At 44.3% G+C, this 15,507-nt stretch overlaps 1 protein-coding gene across 1 annotated transcript in view; it reads left to right on the forward strand.

Moving 5' to 3' along the window:
* Positions 1-269: 269 nt before the first annotated feature.
* Positions 270-15,507, forward strand: part of MKLN1 (muskelin 1) — an 83,082-nt gene continuing 67,844 nt past the window's right edge. Inside the window, exon 1 of the mRNA XM_077469257.1 lies at positions 270-544. Within this exon, the coding sequence (XP_077325383.1) occupies positions 471-544 (74 nt within the window). The 5' untranslated portion in view covers positions 270-470. The remainder of the gene's footprint in view (positions 545-15,507) is intronic.

Here is a 15,507-nt window from a genome sequence, read left to right on the forward strand (position 1 = left end):
GGCTAAAGATATAAAAAAAAAAAAAAAAACTGCTGAAACCCCGTTAAATTCGTTTCATACACTTTCTACTCTCACACAAACGGAATCCTCCCTATACAAGTACTTCTCTCCTCCTCACCTGACTGACACCACATCTCAGTCAGGCTGAACGCGGGCAAGCAGAGGGGGCGTGGTTAGCACAGGTTGATGGACAAGAGCCATTGGCGAGTGCGTCATGTGTTTACCGGCGGATATTTGTGACGTACAAGCTCATGTTTCAACTAATGTCGGCTAGAGGGCGTACCTGAGTCGAGGATGGGTGGGGCTACGCAGGCCGTTTCACCGGCCACCTTGTTTGGCTGACACCTTGTGCTGGTTATCGTTGTGTGTGAGAAGAACATCGAGCAGAGCCCGCCCCCCCGCCTCCCTTCTCCGCCGGTGCATGTGCCTGTGTCTACAGCTGGCCGGCCTCCTGTCTTCCTGCTGACAAGATGGCGGCGGAGAGCAGAGTACTGTCCTATACCGTGTACAAGTGGAGCTCGTTCTCCTCCAGTTACCTCCCCGAGTGAGTACATAGGGGGTCTCCCCGCACTGTACGTACGTCGTCTTCTCCCGGCTCAGGCGCTGCCTTGTCCTGGGACAGCGGTGTGCAGAGCAGGCCTGAGCCGTGTTTCTAGTAAATACGGCGCTGTGTGTGGCACACGTGACCACGGTGTGTGCTGAGGACAAGTGTCCGCTCTGTGCGATCACCTCCATTGTTTGTAGCATGGTGCCGGCTCTGGAGGCGTTCTGTCACATGTGTGTGTGATCTCCAGGAGATGTCTGATCACTAGGCTGTCTTCTCTATAGAGATTGGACTGATCAGAGAGAGAGGGCTTCCTACAGATCACACATGGAGCAGGGCCATGGATGTGTCCAATCAGGGGGGAGTCACATAGCTGGTATGTGTGTGCATCATCTGGGGGTCTCAAACTGGCGGCCCTCAAGCTGTTGGGGAAACTACAAGTCCCCTATGGGGCTGTGCAAGGCTGACAGTTACGAGCACATAGCTCCCAAAAGTCCCTAAATTGGAACAAAGTTCCTCTTTTCTCCATTTGTCTCTCATTTTGGTCTGATCTATATAGTTGTATATAAAATACAAATTTTATCTTTTAAAAAAAAAAAGGTTTCCCAGTGCCAATTTCTAAGCTGCTGCATTTGTAAATTTCAAAAGCCAATATAAAGGAATAGTAGTGGTTAAACCCACAAATGTTTTTTTTTTTTTTTTTAAACTAATCATATTCGTTTAATTTTCTTTTTTTTGTGTAATTCTCCTTTTAAGGGGGTGTGACAGGGGGTGTGTCCTATGCCTACATATGTTTATGTCCTTCATTCCCATCTCAAAAAGTTGGGAGGCATGCAAGCACAACTCCCACAGGCAGAGGCATGATGGGACTTGTAGTTTTGCAAGAGCTGGAGGGCTGCCAGTTTGAGTCCCCTGAATTCTGGAGGGTTCATTGACCATGTTGTCACTGGTCAATGTGTCTGTCCTTACAGAGCTGTTGCCTACACCCTCTTCCCTTAAAGCGGTATTAAACCCATTAATTTATATTGCAGCTTAATAATTAAATGTGATGGCTGCATTTTTTTTTTCAGGCTTCCTTTCCTTTCACCTGCTGATCGAATTAGTGAGTCAGTTTTTGAAAGGACCAAGCTCTCCAGCAGAATGTATTGGAGGGGTGAGAAAACCATTTGCTACTGACAGGAGTGCTTACAATAATCAGATTTTATTTATGTAAGACATTTATTGCAAAGGGGGAGGGGTCTTTCCTGGAAGGCCCCTTTCAGACAGTGCAGAATCCGTCCAATTGAATGCACCTGCTCAGTGGAGGATGACTGGTCCATGTTCGCTATGCAGAGCAGATTGCTACAGCTTGCTGTTCTCTATGAGGTGGTCAAATAGAAATGGACCGCCTGTCTGTTTCCATCCGCTTGTCATCCCATCACCGGATGGATGGGCAACTTTATCGGATGCCAGTAGGTGACATATGACACATGTCTGCTGACATCTGCCTTTCCATAGAGAACTATAGGTGGTTCGATTGTGTCCACCTGAAAAACGGACAGGTGGACACGATCGGTCTGCTGGTGTGAGGCTGGGTTTACACTGGTGTGACAAATGCTCCGATACTGGGAGCTCTTATCGCATGACGTGTGAAAATCAATGTTTCCCTATGGGAACTGTCTTAACTAGTCCGACTCAAGTCGGTCTGACTTTGAAAATGCTCCCTGTACTACTTTGATCCTACTTCAACCCATTGAATATCATTGAAGTTGGATCGCCGTCTTGCCTGATCCGACTTTGGCATGTGACTTGTGCTCTGATGATCTTGAGGGGGAACTCCATGCCAAATTTTAAACAAAAAACCGGCATGTGTTCCCCTTCCAAGAGCATACCTCTCAGGCTCTTCGGTCTGATATGGATTTTAAGGGGAACCCTCTACGCCTTAAAAAAACAAAAACAGTGCCCCCCCCCCCAAAATCCATACCAGACCCTTATCTGAGCACGCGGCCTGGTCAGTCAGGAAAGGGGGTGGGGGTGAGCGAGTGCCCCTCCCCCTCAACATGTGGGGTGGGTGCTTTGGGCCAGGGGGGCACACTGCGCCCCCCCACCCCAAAGAACCTCGTCCCCATGTTGATGAGGACAAGGGCCTCTTCCCGACAACCCTGGCCGTTGGTTGTCGGGGTCTGCGGGCGGGATTGTTGGAATCTGGAAGCCCCCTTTAATAAGGGGGCCTCCACCCTCCCACCCTATGTGAATGAGTATGGGGTACATTGTACCCCATACCCATTCACCTGGGGGGAAAAAGTGACTAGAACAAACACACTAGACCGGTTTTTAACCACAATACAGGGCACTTTCGCCCCCTTCCTTCCCAGACCAATTTTCAGCTTTCAGCGCTCTCGCACTTTCAGTGACAATTGCACGGTCATTCTACGCTGCATCCAAACTAAATTTTTATCATTTTGTTTGCACAAATAGCGCTGTATTTTGGTGGTATTTATTCACGACTCCGTTTTTTTTTTGGGGGGAAAAAAGTGGGAATTTGGGAAAAAAAACAATATTTTATTCTATTTTAAAATAAATCCCATAAAATCGAATTTTGACATAAATTTAAGCCAAAATGTATTCTGCTACGTTTTTGGTAAAACAAATTCCGTTAAGTGTATAATAATTGGTTTGTCTGATCACGGACATATGTACGCAAATTATCATGTACAGATGTGTGCAGGTGATCACGGACATATGTGTACAGATAATCATTGGGACATGTGATTTTAGTGGGACACATGTGGGGAGCGTGTTTTTATTATTTGGGGACATGTGTGGGGAGGTGTATTTTATACTAGACTGGTGATCGGTGAGTAAAAAGCTGTTAAAAAAAAAAAAAAAAACAGCTCATACTCGCTGATCACCAGCCGACTGCAGCGATCTCCTCTCCTCAGCAACGACTTCCGTGTGAGGAGAGCCGATTGCCTAGTAACCGGCTGTATGTTTACATCACATGACAGCTGTGATTGGATACGGCCGTCATGTGATTAAGAGGGCCAATGGGAGCCCTCCTGCTGATCCAAGATGCGCCGTGTCCGGGTGACACGAGCGCATTGGGATTGTGCCGCTGCGCGGGCATGCACGCGATCCCCCCTCCTTCTGAAGGACATTCCTGAATGTCCAGTCAGGAGGAGGAGGCTCCCACCCAGCCGTATATATACATTGGCTGGGTGGAAGTAGTTAAAGTAATAGGCAGCTCCGGAGGTTTCTTCCGACTTCTTCAGTGTCTTCTGCCGGGCTCCTCCGCTATCTTATGCTCTTTTGCTAGCGTTGGCCCTGTCTTCTTCCCTCCGGTCGTCTTCCGATGTTGACACGACGATCTCTCGTGCTGTAATGCCGTGTGCACTGTGCGCAATGACTTGTATAGGCATGGGGCGTGGTCAGCGGGTGATGTCATCCGGTGACGCTGCCCCGTTCCCTGGGTGGTGATGTCATAAGGGGCGGGGTCACTGGATGACATCACCCAATGACCACGCCCCATGCCTAATATAAGTCATTTGCGCACACGGCATTACACTGGGAGAGATCGTCGTGTCAACGTTGGGAGAAGACTGGGCCAACGCTAGCGGAGGAGAGCGGGAGAAGTCGGAAGAGACCCCTGGAGCTGCCTAATAAATTACGTAAAACGGTCTAGTGTGTGCAGTGTTTTTTTTTTTCCCTCCCCCCTTCTCTCTCCTCTACCTCCCCCCCCGGTACCCCATACTCATTTACATAGGGTGGGGGGCTGGGATCTGGGGCCCCCTTATTAAAGGGGGCTCCCAGATTCCAATAAGTAAGCCCACCCCCCATCCGCAGACCCTGACAATCAACGGCCAGGGTTGTCGGGAAGAGGCCCTTGTCGTCATCAACATAGGGACAAGGTGCTTTGGGCTGGGGGGGCCCGCAGTGCTCCCCCCTGCCCCAAAGCACCCACCCTCCACATTAAGGGCATGCGGCCTGGTATGGTTCGGGGGGGGGGAGGTGGGCACTTCACTCTTCCCCCACCCCTTTTCCTGACCGGCCGGACTGTGTGCTCGTATAAGGGTTTGGTATGGATTTTGGGGGACCCTCGTGCTGTGTTGTGTGTGTTTGTTTTTTTTTTATTTTTTTGCGTAAGGGCTTCCCCTTAAAAATCCATATCAGACTGAGGGGCCTGGTATGCTCTTGGAGAGGGAACCCCTGACGTTTTTTTATTTAAAATTTGGCGTGGAGTTCCCCCTCAAGATTCATACCAAACGCAGTGCCTGGCATTGGCGGGGATCCAAGTAGGATCCCCATTCATTGAAGTCAGACGCGTCTGACTTCAAGTCACAGGGCAAAGTCGGATCTAAAGTAGGATGAGTGTCGTGTTGCACCAGTGTAAACCCGGCCGCAAAGGGGGCCTAGGTGATTATAAAGGATGAGCTGGAGTTTGGCTTCAATCTGCTAATACATTTAACGCTCCCCTTAACCTAGACTGGCAATGCTGCTGTCCCAAATGTACCTCCTTTTCTCCTTCATACAGAGTGGGTGCACTCTAATACAGGAGATGTGCTGATGGCCAGGTCAGGTGAAAACAGGATAAATAGCGTAACAAGAAAACTGGTGCAGCCACATCTAATGATTGGTAAACTGCAATATATTACATTTTTGGTTTTGAGTTTAAATGAGAAGTTCAGAAACCTTAAAAAAAAAATTCACACTCCCCTAGGTGGCTGCAGCACCAATCCTAGCTGCATTTGTCCCCTGCCACCTCTAAGACCGATAACTGAGCAATCAAACATCACTGATTACTCAGTTCCATGCGCCTGGTAGGATCTTGACTGTAATGTTGGGATTGAACCAGAGCCTGGGCTGGCTGAGTGATGTAAGCAGACAGCGGGCTATAGCCTGCCGCTGGATGAAAACGTGTTACAGGATTGCAGAACACAGTGCACTTCTGCGACCTACAGGAGAAATGGGCCGAAAGAGCTTTGACTTGCTTCTCCTCTTAATACCGCTTTAAAGCAGTATTGAACCCAAAAGCAAACATTTATTATATGGCAGCTTACTATTTTTTTTTTTTTTTTTTTTTTTTTTTATTTGGCTTTTATTTTCTTTTATAGCCTTTTATTTTTTTTTCATCTGATCTAGCCAGTAAGTCTGTTTCAACAGAGTAAGATCTGCTGCAGATGTAGCAGTTAGAGGGAGGAGACAAACTATTTACCACTGACAGGGGTGCTTACAATTCGCTTTTATATATTTCCAAAAGGAAAAAACTGGTTGCTGTAACAGCTTATAAGACTTTGTGTACGTGGGATGTTAAATGTAAAATGTGCCCAAGTGTGGATTTTTCTTTTTTTTTTTTTTTTTTTCTTTAGCCTCCAAACCCCCTTAGTGTCCATTCGCACATAGGCATTTCAAAGCCTAACCTCAGCAGGGACCAGACAAATTTCAATCTATCTATGGTCTTTCCCACTCAACAGAAGCCGATCTAGTGATCTATTGCTTTTGAACAAGAAAGTTGGAAAACTTTTGATCTGCCATTGCTGTCATAATACAATCACACAATGGGGAGGATTCCTCCATCCACTTTGCTTGTGGAATAGATGGGGGCATACATTTTGTTTTTTGATCAGAAATCAAACATTTTTTTTTTTATGGCTAGCCTCAGGCTCCATTCATACCAGTGCGGCAGTACATGCATGTTCTGTTGATCTGTGCTTAGGCAACCCATTCATTTCAGTTCTGTTCTGTGTGAAAATTGCACAAAAAAATACAAGCACTTAAAAAAAAAAAAATAATAATTTCACTGCTCCAATACACAAAATGGGAAGTTTGGTTACAATTGGAAAAAAAACAAAAAAACTTGTCAGCTTTTATGTAGGCACATACACTTTAACCAGTGAAAACCAAGCCAATGAGCCTTACAAATTTTATATATTAAACATTTTACGTGATTCTAAAGTTTTACGTTTTTTGTTTTTACCTTGATACATTCTATGCATTAAGATAAAAAAAAAAACTGCCCACTATCTTTCCTCGCCCCCTCCATCTCTTAAAGGTTTTTTTTTTTCTCTCTCTAAAAATAATAAACATGTTATGCTTACCTGCTTTGTTGCAGTAGATATGCACAGAGAAGCCCATATCCTCTTATCGGGTGCCTCTTCTGCTCTCCTGGTCTCTCCATCCTGACAAGTGCCTCCACAGTAAGAAGCTTGCTAAGTGAGCAGTCGAGCTGCAGCTCCGTGTGTCCATTCAGACACGGAGCCCCGGTTCAGCCCCATTCCCTCTCTCGCCTGTTTGGCTAACTGACTTTGACAGCGGCTGGAGCCAGTCGGGAGGGAGATTCCTAGCTGAGGCGCTGGTTAACAGAGATGGGGCTCAGGTAAGTATTAAGGTAACCTTCTGTCTTTGCAACCACTTTAACACTGGTTCCTGTCACCATTCAAGTGCTGTCTCTGGCTCCAGCACGACTCCCTTTTCACAGGAGAAACTGAAAGGCAGCGGAGGACCCGGAGCAGAGAGTTGGTGACAGTGCCTGCGAGGGACCGCACGAAGAGTAGAAGATGGTGCTTTCTGTGCAGTATTGTTGCATAGGGCAAGTGTAACATAAAAGGAAAACAGTCCCCCCCCCCCCCACCCATTTAGGATAAAGTAAGGGAGGGTCTTGACCTACCAGTTTTTTTTATTTACTATCGGTTTCCCATTGGGAGGGATTTCCCTGCACTTCTGTCCCATAACCAAAATAGGAGGCGAGAGGCATTCCCTCTATAGTGAGGGATGTTTCCCCACTGGAAGGTTTCTATTTTTATTACTGTTCCGATGTCAACCCAACATTTGGGATTTTCTTTACCTTTCATTGATATAGGTACATGTGATAATTAGGGTGAATCTCCCTAATGGGGCACAGACGGCAACAAAAACCCGACCGTGTTCTTATTTCTCTCCATTTTATTATACAAAAATAAAAAAAAGTTTCACCTCTAGTTACAATTATTTAAAAAAAAAAAAAAATCTTTAGTGTTGCTTTAATGGCATTGCCTCTCGCCTGCAAAGGCTTTGAAGGCTTTGGAGTTTTGGGATCTCAGTCAGAATCACTACAATTCTGCCTCCGTTCTCAAATTGTGCTGCAATTGCAAAACACATGCTCGGGTGCTATTAATTTTCAGTGGCGTCTAAACGCAGTGTGGTTTTGCAGCAATTGCAACACATGAAGCTAAACTAATGTCACGCATCATGTGATTTAACCACCTTCAGACCGGACCATTTTGCTGGTAAATGACCAGAGGTCTTTTTACAATTTGGCACTGCGCTGCTTTAACTGGTAATTGCGCGGTCATGCAATGTTGTACCCAAACAAAATTTGCGTCCTTTTCTTCCCACAAATAGAGCTTTCTTTTGATGGTATTTGATTGCCTCTGCGATTTTTATTTTTTGCGATATAAACGTAAAAAGACCGCAAATTTTGAAAAAAAATGATATTTTCTACTTTTTGTTATTAGAAAAATCCAATAAACTCAATTTTAGTCATACATTTAGGCCAAAATGTATTCAGCCACATGTCTTTGGTAAAAAAAAAAGTCAATAATTGTATATTTATTGGTTTGCGCAAAAGTTGTCACATCTACAAACTAAGGTACGTTTTCTGGAATTTACGCAGCTTTTAGTTTACGACTGCCTATCTCATTTCTTGAGGTGCTAAAATGGCAGGGCAGTACAAACCCCCCCCAAATGACCCCATTTTGGAAAGTAGACACCCTAAGGAAATTGATAAGTGGCATGTTGAGCCCATTGAATATTTTATTTTTTTGCCTCAAGCGATTGAATAATGACAAAAAAAAATTTTTTATTTTTTTTTTACACAAAGTTGTCACTAAATGATATATTGCTCACACATGCTATGGGCATATGTGAAATGACACCCCAAAATAAATTCTGCTGCTTCTCCTGAGTACGGGGATACCACATATGTGGGACTTTTTGGGAGCCTAGCCGCGTACGGGGCCCCGAAAACCAAGCACCGCCTTCAGGCTTTCTAAGGGCGTTACAGTTTTGAAGGCCATAAAATGCCAAGATGGCACAAACCCCCCCAAATGACCCCATTTTGGAAAGTAGACACCCCTAAATTTAGGGGTACACTAGTGAGACTAGGTAATAAATGGCGGGTGCCCTGAAACTATAAAAAAAATAACTAACCAACCAGCGTCACCTGTAACAGTTATATGGTGATCACTGGTGAAAGGGTTAACTAGGGGGCAATCAGGGGGCTTTATGCGGTAGTATATGGGGGTCCCTGGCGCTATAAAAAGCTGCGGCGAACCTAAATACCTACCTACCTGCCTAACTAGCGTCACCTGTGACACTAATACAGCGATCAGAAAAACGATCGCTTATTAGGCTGGGTTCACACTGGAGCGATGCGGGAACGCCACGAATCCGCGGCGGGTTCCCGCATCACATGCCTCCCGGCGGCAGTTCACACTGCCCTATGCGAACTGCTGGGAGTGTCAGTGAAATGTTAATGACACCCCCAGATCAGTTCGCATATCGCAGTGCGATGTGCAAACTCGGATCGCATGGTGTGAACACCCATGCGATCCGATTCTGCTGCGGACCAAAAAAAGGGTCCCGTGCGAGTTTGCGGCGGGTGCGGCACGAATTCAGCCATACTATCTGTATGGCTGAACTCGAATCGCACAGAGATCGGATGTGATTTGCACTGCAGTGCGGTGCGAATCACATTCGTTCTCATAAACCGCTGCAATGTGAACCCAGCCTTAGTGACACTGGCGACGGGGGGTGATCACGGGGTTAAACCTTTATTGGGGGGGTTCGGGGGGCACATTAGAACTAAAGGGGGCTAACCCTAACTGCCCTAACAGTTATTACAGTCACAAATGACACCAATGCAAAAAAAAAAAAAAAAGCAATTGGTGTCACTGTGACTGGGGGGGCAGGGGTAATTGGGGGGTAAAGGGGGGTTGTGAGTGTGCCTGGCATGTTCTACTGTATGTGGGGTGTGTTGGTGCAACTCACTGAACCTCTCTCCTCGGTGCCGGAACGAAAAATACCGACACGGAGGAGAGAATACATCACTTCCTCTCCTGTGTTTACATTACAGGAGAGGAAATGATGTCACCGGACATTTTCATTCGCCGGGAGCGATCGCGAGGGGGTGGCCATGAATGAATGGCCGTCCCCTCATCCGGCATCGCCCCCGAACGAATACCGACCGCCGCAGGCACCGGGCGGGGGCCCGATCGGGCCCCCGGCGGGCAGGCAAGGACGTACATGTAAGCCCTTATGCCTGCCCGTGCCATTCTGCCGACGTACATCGGCGTGCGGCGGTCGGCAAGTGGTTAAGATTGCATAGCCCTGCACTGGATGTGATGACGCAGAGGGGCAGTCCACCACTGAAGCTTGGGGTGGCCCATCTGCTGGGAAAGAGGAGGATAACGTAAGTTAGTATATTTTCATCTTTCGTAACGTTGCATCTGTATTCAGGGGGTCTAATATACTTTTGGCCCTGGAAATAATCAGTCCACCATCTCCTTGATTCATTCGCAGGAAAACCGCCTAACACAAAAACAAGATTTAAAAGGTGGATGGTCTCACAGAAAGACATAACAATGCTTTTGAAAATAATCACCTTTATTCCATAAATCTATAAAAACAGGATTATATCAACCCCTATGTTATGCACATCACAAAACAGCAAAAAGTGTGTTAAAGAACAGGCATGTTTCTAGGTAATATAAATGTCATGGCAAAGGGCATTATACATTTGGATTTAAGTCATATTGAAGTCACAGAGAAGCTAACCTTTTAATAACATGTGGGTTAATTCAATGGGGCACTGAAAAGTCAGAATCGGCTCTTGAAAGCACTATTCGAACGATCAGGCCAATCGTTTGTTGTACAAAGTTTTTCTTCCAATCTTCTCTTGTGTACACTGAACAGGCTGAGTTCACAATATTGCAAATTGGATGTGGATTTCCCTGCATCCAATTTGCATAGCGGGAGATTGTGACCAGCTCTCTCCGCAGAGGCTTTGGTGCGAATTGCACAAGAGTGCAAGTGTGTCTTTTTTCTCTGTTTCAGGCCCAATTTCGGGCTGAAATCGGACCTGAACCGATGAATAGAGATGCACCGAACTTCTGCTGTGAGCCACTGCGTTCTCCAGTGTGAACCCAGCCTTGGGCTCCGTTCAGGTAATTGCTTGCACCTTTCACACGAGCAGATCCTCCATTCTCCTCTATGGAGCTGCAGGTGTAAACAGATGTGTTCGTTTACACCCACCAAAATCTGATCTGCTAAAAACAGAGGGATGTGTATCCATCTAGTCTCCAAACTATGGGCCTCCAGTTCAGGAACTATAATTCCCATCATGCCTAATCATGTCTGTGACAGTCAGAGTTGTACAATACTTAATGGGATGTGTAGTTCCGCAACAGCTGGAGGGCTGTAGTTTGGAGATCCCTAGCAGATCATATGGCAGTTGGTGGTAAATGAACAGGCAGTCAGTCCGTTCATATCGGACCTTCCATGGAGGAGACCAGGTTGTGCCTGTGTGAGAGTTTACAATCTTACCAGATGACATGGTGACCAAACTGGCTTCATCTTTTTGGTTGCTATAGGCAGAAAATTACAATATCTGTAGTGTTTCCTGATTGGCGTACGTTTATACAGTTTTGAATGGTGGCTTAGCCAAAAAAAGACCTGGACACTGTAGGGTGGTAGAAATGCTATAATCTACTCAGTGAAACTTACAGAATTTTGTGGTGTCACTTTACATTAGAGAATGAGACACGTTGTATCAGGATGCATATGCACTGCTAAAATAAAATAAAGTCCACAGTAGGGTCAAATAAAATTCATGTTTATCTATTAGTGTCCCTTTTAACAAAGCTGGCAGTAACCCAGATTTGACCTTGTATGAAAGAACAAAGGTTATATTAACTTGGATGGCTCTGAATGCAAATAGAGTTTGCAAACAGGATAGATTTAGAGCTGTATGACCATGTTGATGACCATTTTTGTTTTCTTCTCTGCATGTTTTAGGTGTGTGACTGCAGGATCAGCATGCTAGACAAAGTGGTGATCTAATCTATCTAGAGGGTATTCACCTAAATAACGTTTACTACAGCATACATTTCCAGCACATGCTGTTTATTTGGCAAATAAAAACGGCACTATTTATTTATTTATTTTCTTTACAAATGTTTTATTGCTGGAATTTTGCTTATCGGTTTAATTAGACTGGTCACGTTCTGTCTCAATGACCGTCTTTATTTACCAGAACAAATGGTGGGGTGAATCTCCCTAGCAGGGACGTGTGTGTGTGTGTGTGTGTGTGTGTGTGTGTGTGTGTGTGTGTGTGTGTGTTAAAAAAAAAAAAAAAAACTTTCCCTACCCAATTAAAAAAAAGTGTATGTGTGTGTGTATGTGTATGTGTGTGTATATATATATATATATATATATATATATATATATATATATATATATATATATATTTCTCTCTGTATATTTCTCGAACAAAAAAGTATTCATACCCCTGGACATTTTCCATTTTGTCATGTTACAGCCAAAAACGCAAATGTATTTTATGTGATAGACCAACACAAAGTGGAAGGAAAATGATCAATGGCTTTCAACGTTTTTATTTTTTATACCCAAATATCTGAAAAGTATGGCATGCATTTTTATTCAGTAGTTGAGCACTGGAATTTCGGCCGCCAGCGGTGGCTTCGACATGCAGCTGAAAGAAGTAAAGGTACTGAAACGCGGGAGGATGCCACCCATTGCGAGGGTCATCCTGGCCGCTCAAGGTCCTGTCCTCCCCTCGCAGATCGGCGATCTCCTAGTGTCAGGGAGCTGAATTGTCTGGGCGGTCGTAGTAACAATGTCCCGCCTCTTGTGATAGATGACACACTGATCCAATTCTGGGACATTGAATCAGTGTGACGTGATAACAGGAGGTGGCCTGGGAAATTCAAATCCAGCTCCGTGAGACAGCGGCAAATCGCCGCTCTGATCCAGACACTGGCAAGCCTGCATTAATCTATTATATCATGTCTGCAGTCTCTGACCATCTCCTGTATCATGTCTGCTAGAGGTGCACCGAATGGAAATTTTCTAATATTATCATCAGTGTGTTTAAGTAAGAGATTGCAGACATGATACAAGAGATGGTTAGAGACTACTGCATTTTTCTTGAGTTATTTTTTTATAAAGGTGCCAATAATGGTCAACAATAAACTTCATATTAAAAAGTTGAAAAAAATATGTTGGCTTCGGCACCCCTAGTATTTAGCTCCTTTTTACTCTGATATCCTTAACTAAAATCTAGTGCAATTGATTGCCTTCAGAAGTCACCTAATTTAGTAAATGTAATCTCAGTATAAATACAATTGTGAAGGCCAAGGAGACAGGTCAGGGATACAGTTGTGGAGAATTTTAAAGCAGGGTTAGGTTATATAAAAAAAAAAAAAAAAAAAAAAAAAATATATATATATTTTTTTTTTATTTAAAACTTTGAACATCTCACGGAGAACTGTTCAATCCATCATCCGAAAATGGAAAGAGCGTGGTGCTGGCAGCATCATGTTGTGTAGGGACGCTTTTCTTCAGCAGGGACAGGGAAGTTGGTCAGAGTTGATGGGAAGATGGATGGAGTCAAATGCAAGGCAATCTTATGCCGCGTACACGCGGTCTGATTTTCCGACGGGAAATGTTGGATGTGAGCTTGTTGACGGAAAGACCGACTGTGTGTATGCTCTATCGAACATTTGCTGTCGGGCTTTCCACCAACAAAACTTTGCTGGAATTTCCAATCGTGTACATACAAGTTTGACGCACAGAAGTTCACGCGTGCTCAGAATCAAGCAGAAGGAGCCGCACTGTCTATTGAACTTCCTTTTTCTCAGCTCGTCATACGTTCCCGCGTTTGTAATTGTTGGTCAACATTTGTGACCGTGTTTATGCAAGACAAGTTTGAGCCAACATCCTTTGAACAAAAATCCATGGTTTTGTAGGCAGAAAGTCTGCTTGTGTGTACGGGGCATAAGAAGCAATCCTGTTGGGCCCCTTTCACATGGACAAATAGAATTCAGCTTTTAGCTATGGATAGATCAAGTTATCTACTGCAGCTAAACTCGGACAAGACCGATTTAGTGCAGCTATCTGCACATAACTGCAGGTAATTGCAGGGTACTATTTCACCTGCAGATAACAGCGGCAACAAGGAAAGAAGAAACGGGAAGCACGTCAGAAATGGCAAGAAAGTTCCAACGCAGCCGCATGTAAACACAGCTAATGGCAATGTACAACTGCAAGTGAACGCTGTGCCAAGATTCTATGAATTTCAAAATGAACATGCTTTTAACAGCGGCCGAACAGCTGCCTGTGTGAAAGAGGCCTTAGAGTCTGCAAAAAACTTGACTGGGGTGGGGGTTCGCCTTCTAGCAGGACAACGACTCTAAACATACAGCCATAGCTACCAATGCAATGCTTTAGATCAAAGCATATTAAGGAGTTAGAATGGCCTAATCGTAGTCCAGACCTAAATCCAATCGAGAGTCTGTGTCAAGACTTAAAAATTGCTGTTCAGAAGCTCTCGTTCCAATCTGACAGAGCTTGAGCTATTTTACAAAGAATGGGCAACAATGTCGCTCTATATGTGCAAAGCTGGTAGAGACATCCAAAAAGACTTGCAGCTGTAATTGCAGCAAAAGGTTGTTCTAGCAGTCTAGCGACGTTGTACCCAAACAAAATTGTGTTTTTTTTTTTTTTTTGGTTTGTTTTTTCCTCCCCACAAATAGAGCTTTCTTTTGGTGGTATTTGATCACCTCAGTGGTTTTTATTTTTTGCGCTATAGCCAAAAATTCTGACAATTTTGAGAGAATTTTTTTTTTCCTTTTTGCTATAATATCCCAAAAAAATTAAAACAACTTTCTTCATCAGTTTAGGCCAATATGTATTTTTTGGGGGGGGGTTAAAAATACATTTATTTATTTTATTTGTTTTTACTAGTAGTGGCGGTGATCAGCGAATATTTTTTATTTATTTTGCTCTGCGACATTGCAGTGGACAGGTTGGACACTTTTTTTGGGACCAGTGACATTTTATACAGCGATCAGTGCCGTATAAATGTGACTACCAGGTAAGGGGTTGACACTAGGGGGCGATCAAAGGGTTAAGAGTGTCCTGTGGGGGCAGTGTACTGACTGGGAATACAGAAAGATCGCTATTTATAATCGCTAGGAACAGACTATCTCTCTTCACTCCGCTGATAGAATGGGATCTGTTTGATTACATTAACAGATCCCCGTTCTGCCTCTCTGTGGAACAATAATGGGTGGCCGGCGGATATCACAACCACGCACATCGGCACCGCGGGCTAAATCCATTACAAGTACCGCCATACCGGTACAGCTATTTGGACAATAGAGCTGCCCTATATGGGTGGTGGCTTGTAGGGAAGTTGTTAAAGGAGTTATAAAGGTTAGTTTTTTTTTATTTTCTAAATAGGTTCCTTTAAGCTAGTGCATTATTGGTTCACATACCTTTTTTCCTTTGATTTCCCTTCTAAATGTTTTTTTTTTTTTTCTTTGTCTGAAAATTTTAACTTCCTGTTTATCCTCGGTAAACTTCACACCATCGTCCGAGCGGTGTTTAGTTAGCCACAACAGCTTACTGAGGAGGAACAGGAAGTGAGAAATTCAGACAAAGAAAACAAAGAAAAAAGCATTTAGAAGGGAAATCGAAGGAAAAAAGTAAGTGAACCAACAATGCACTAGCTCAAAGGAACCTATTTAGAAAATAAAAAAAACTATCCTTTACAACCTCTTTAATGTTGCTGTAGGCCTCTTGGCAGTCTCCCTGACCAGTTTTCTACTCATTTTCATCAATTTTGGGGGAACGTCTTGGTAATATTCTATATTTTCTCCACTTAATGACCGTCTTCACTGTGTTGCATGGTATATCTAATGCCTTGG

The sequence above is a fragment of the Lithobates pipiens genome, unplaced genomic scaffold, assembly GCF_037356315.1.
Source record: "Lithobates pipiens isolate NorthernLeopardFrog02 unplaced genomic scaffold, aLitPip1_a1.2 Scaffold_8, whole genome shotgun sequence".
In the NCBI taxonomy this organism is placed as follows: domain Eukaryota; kingdom Metazoa; phylum Chordata; class Amphibia; order Anura; family Ranidae; genus Lithobates; species Lithobates pipiens.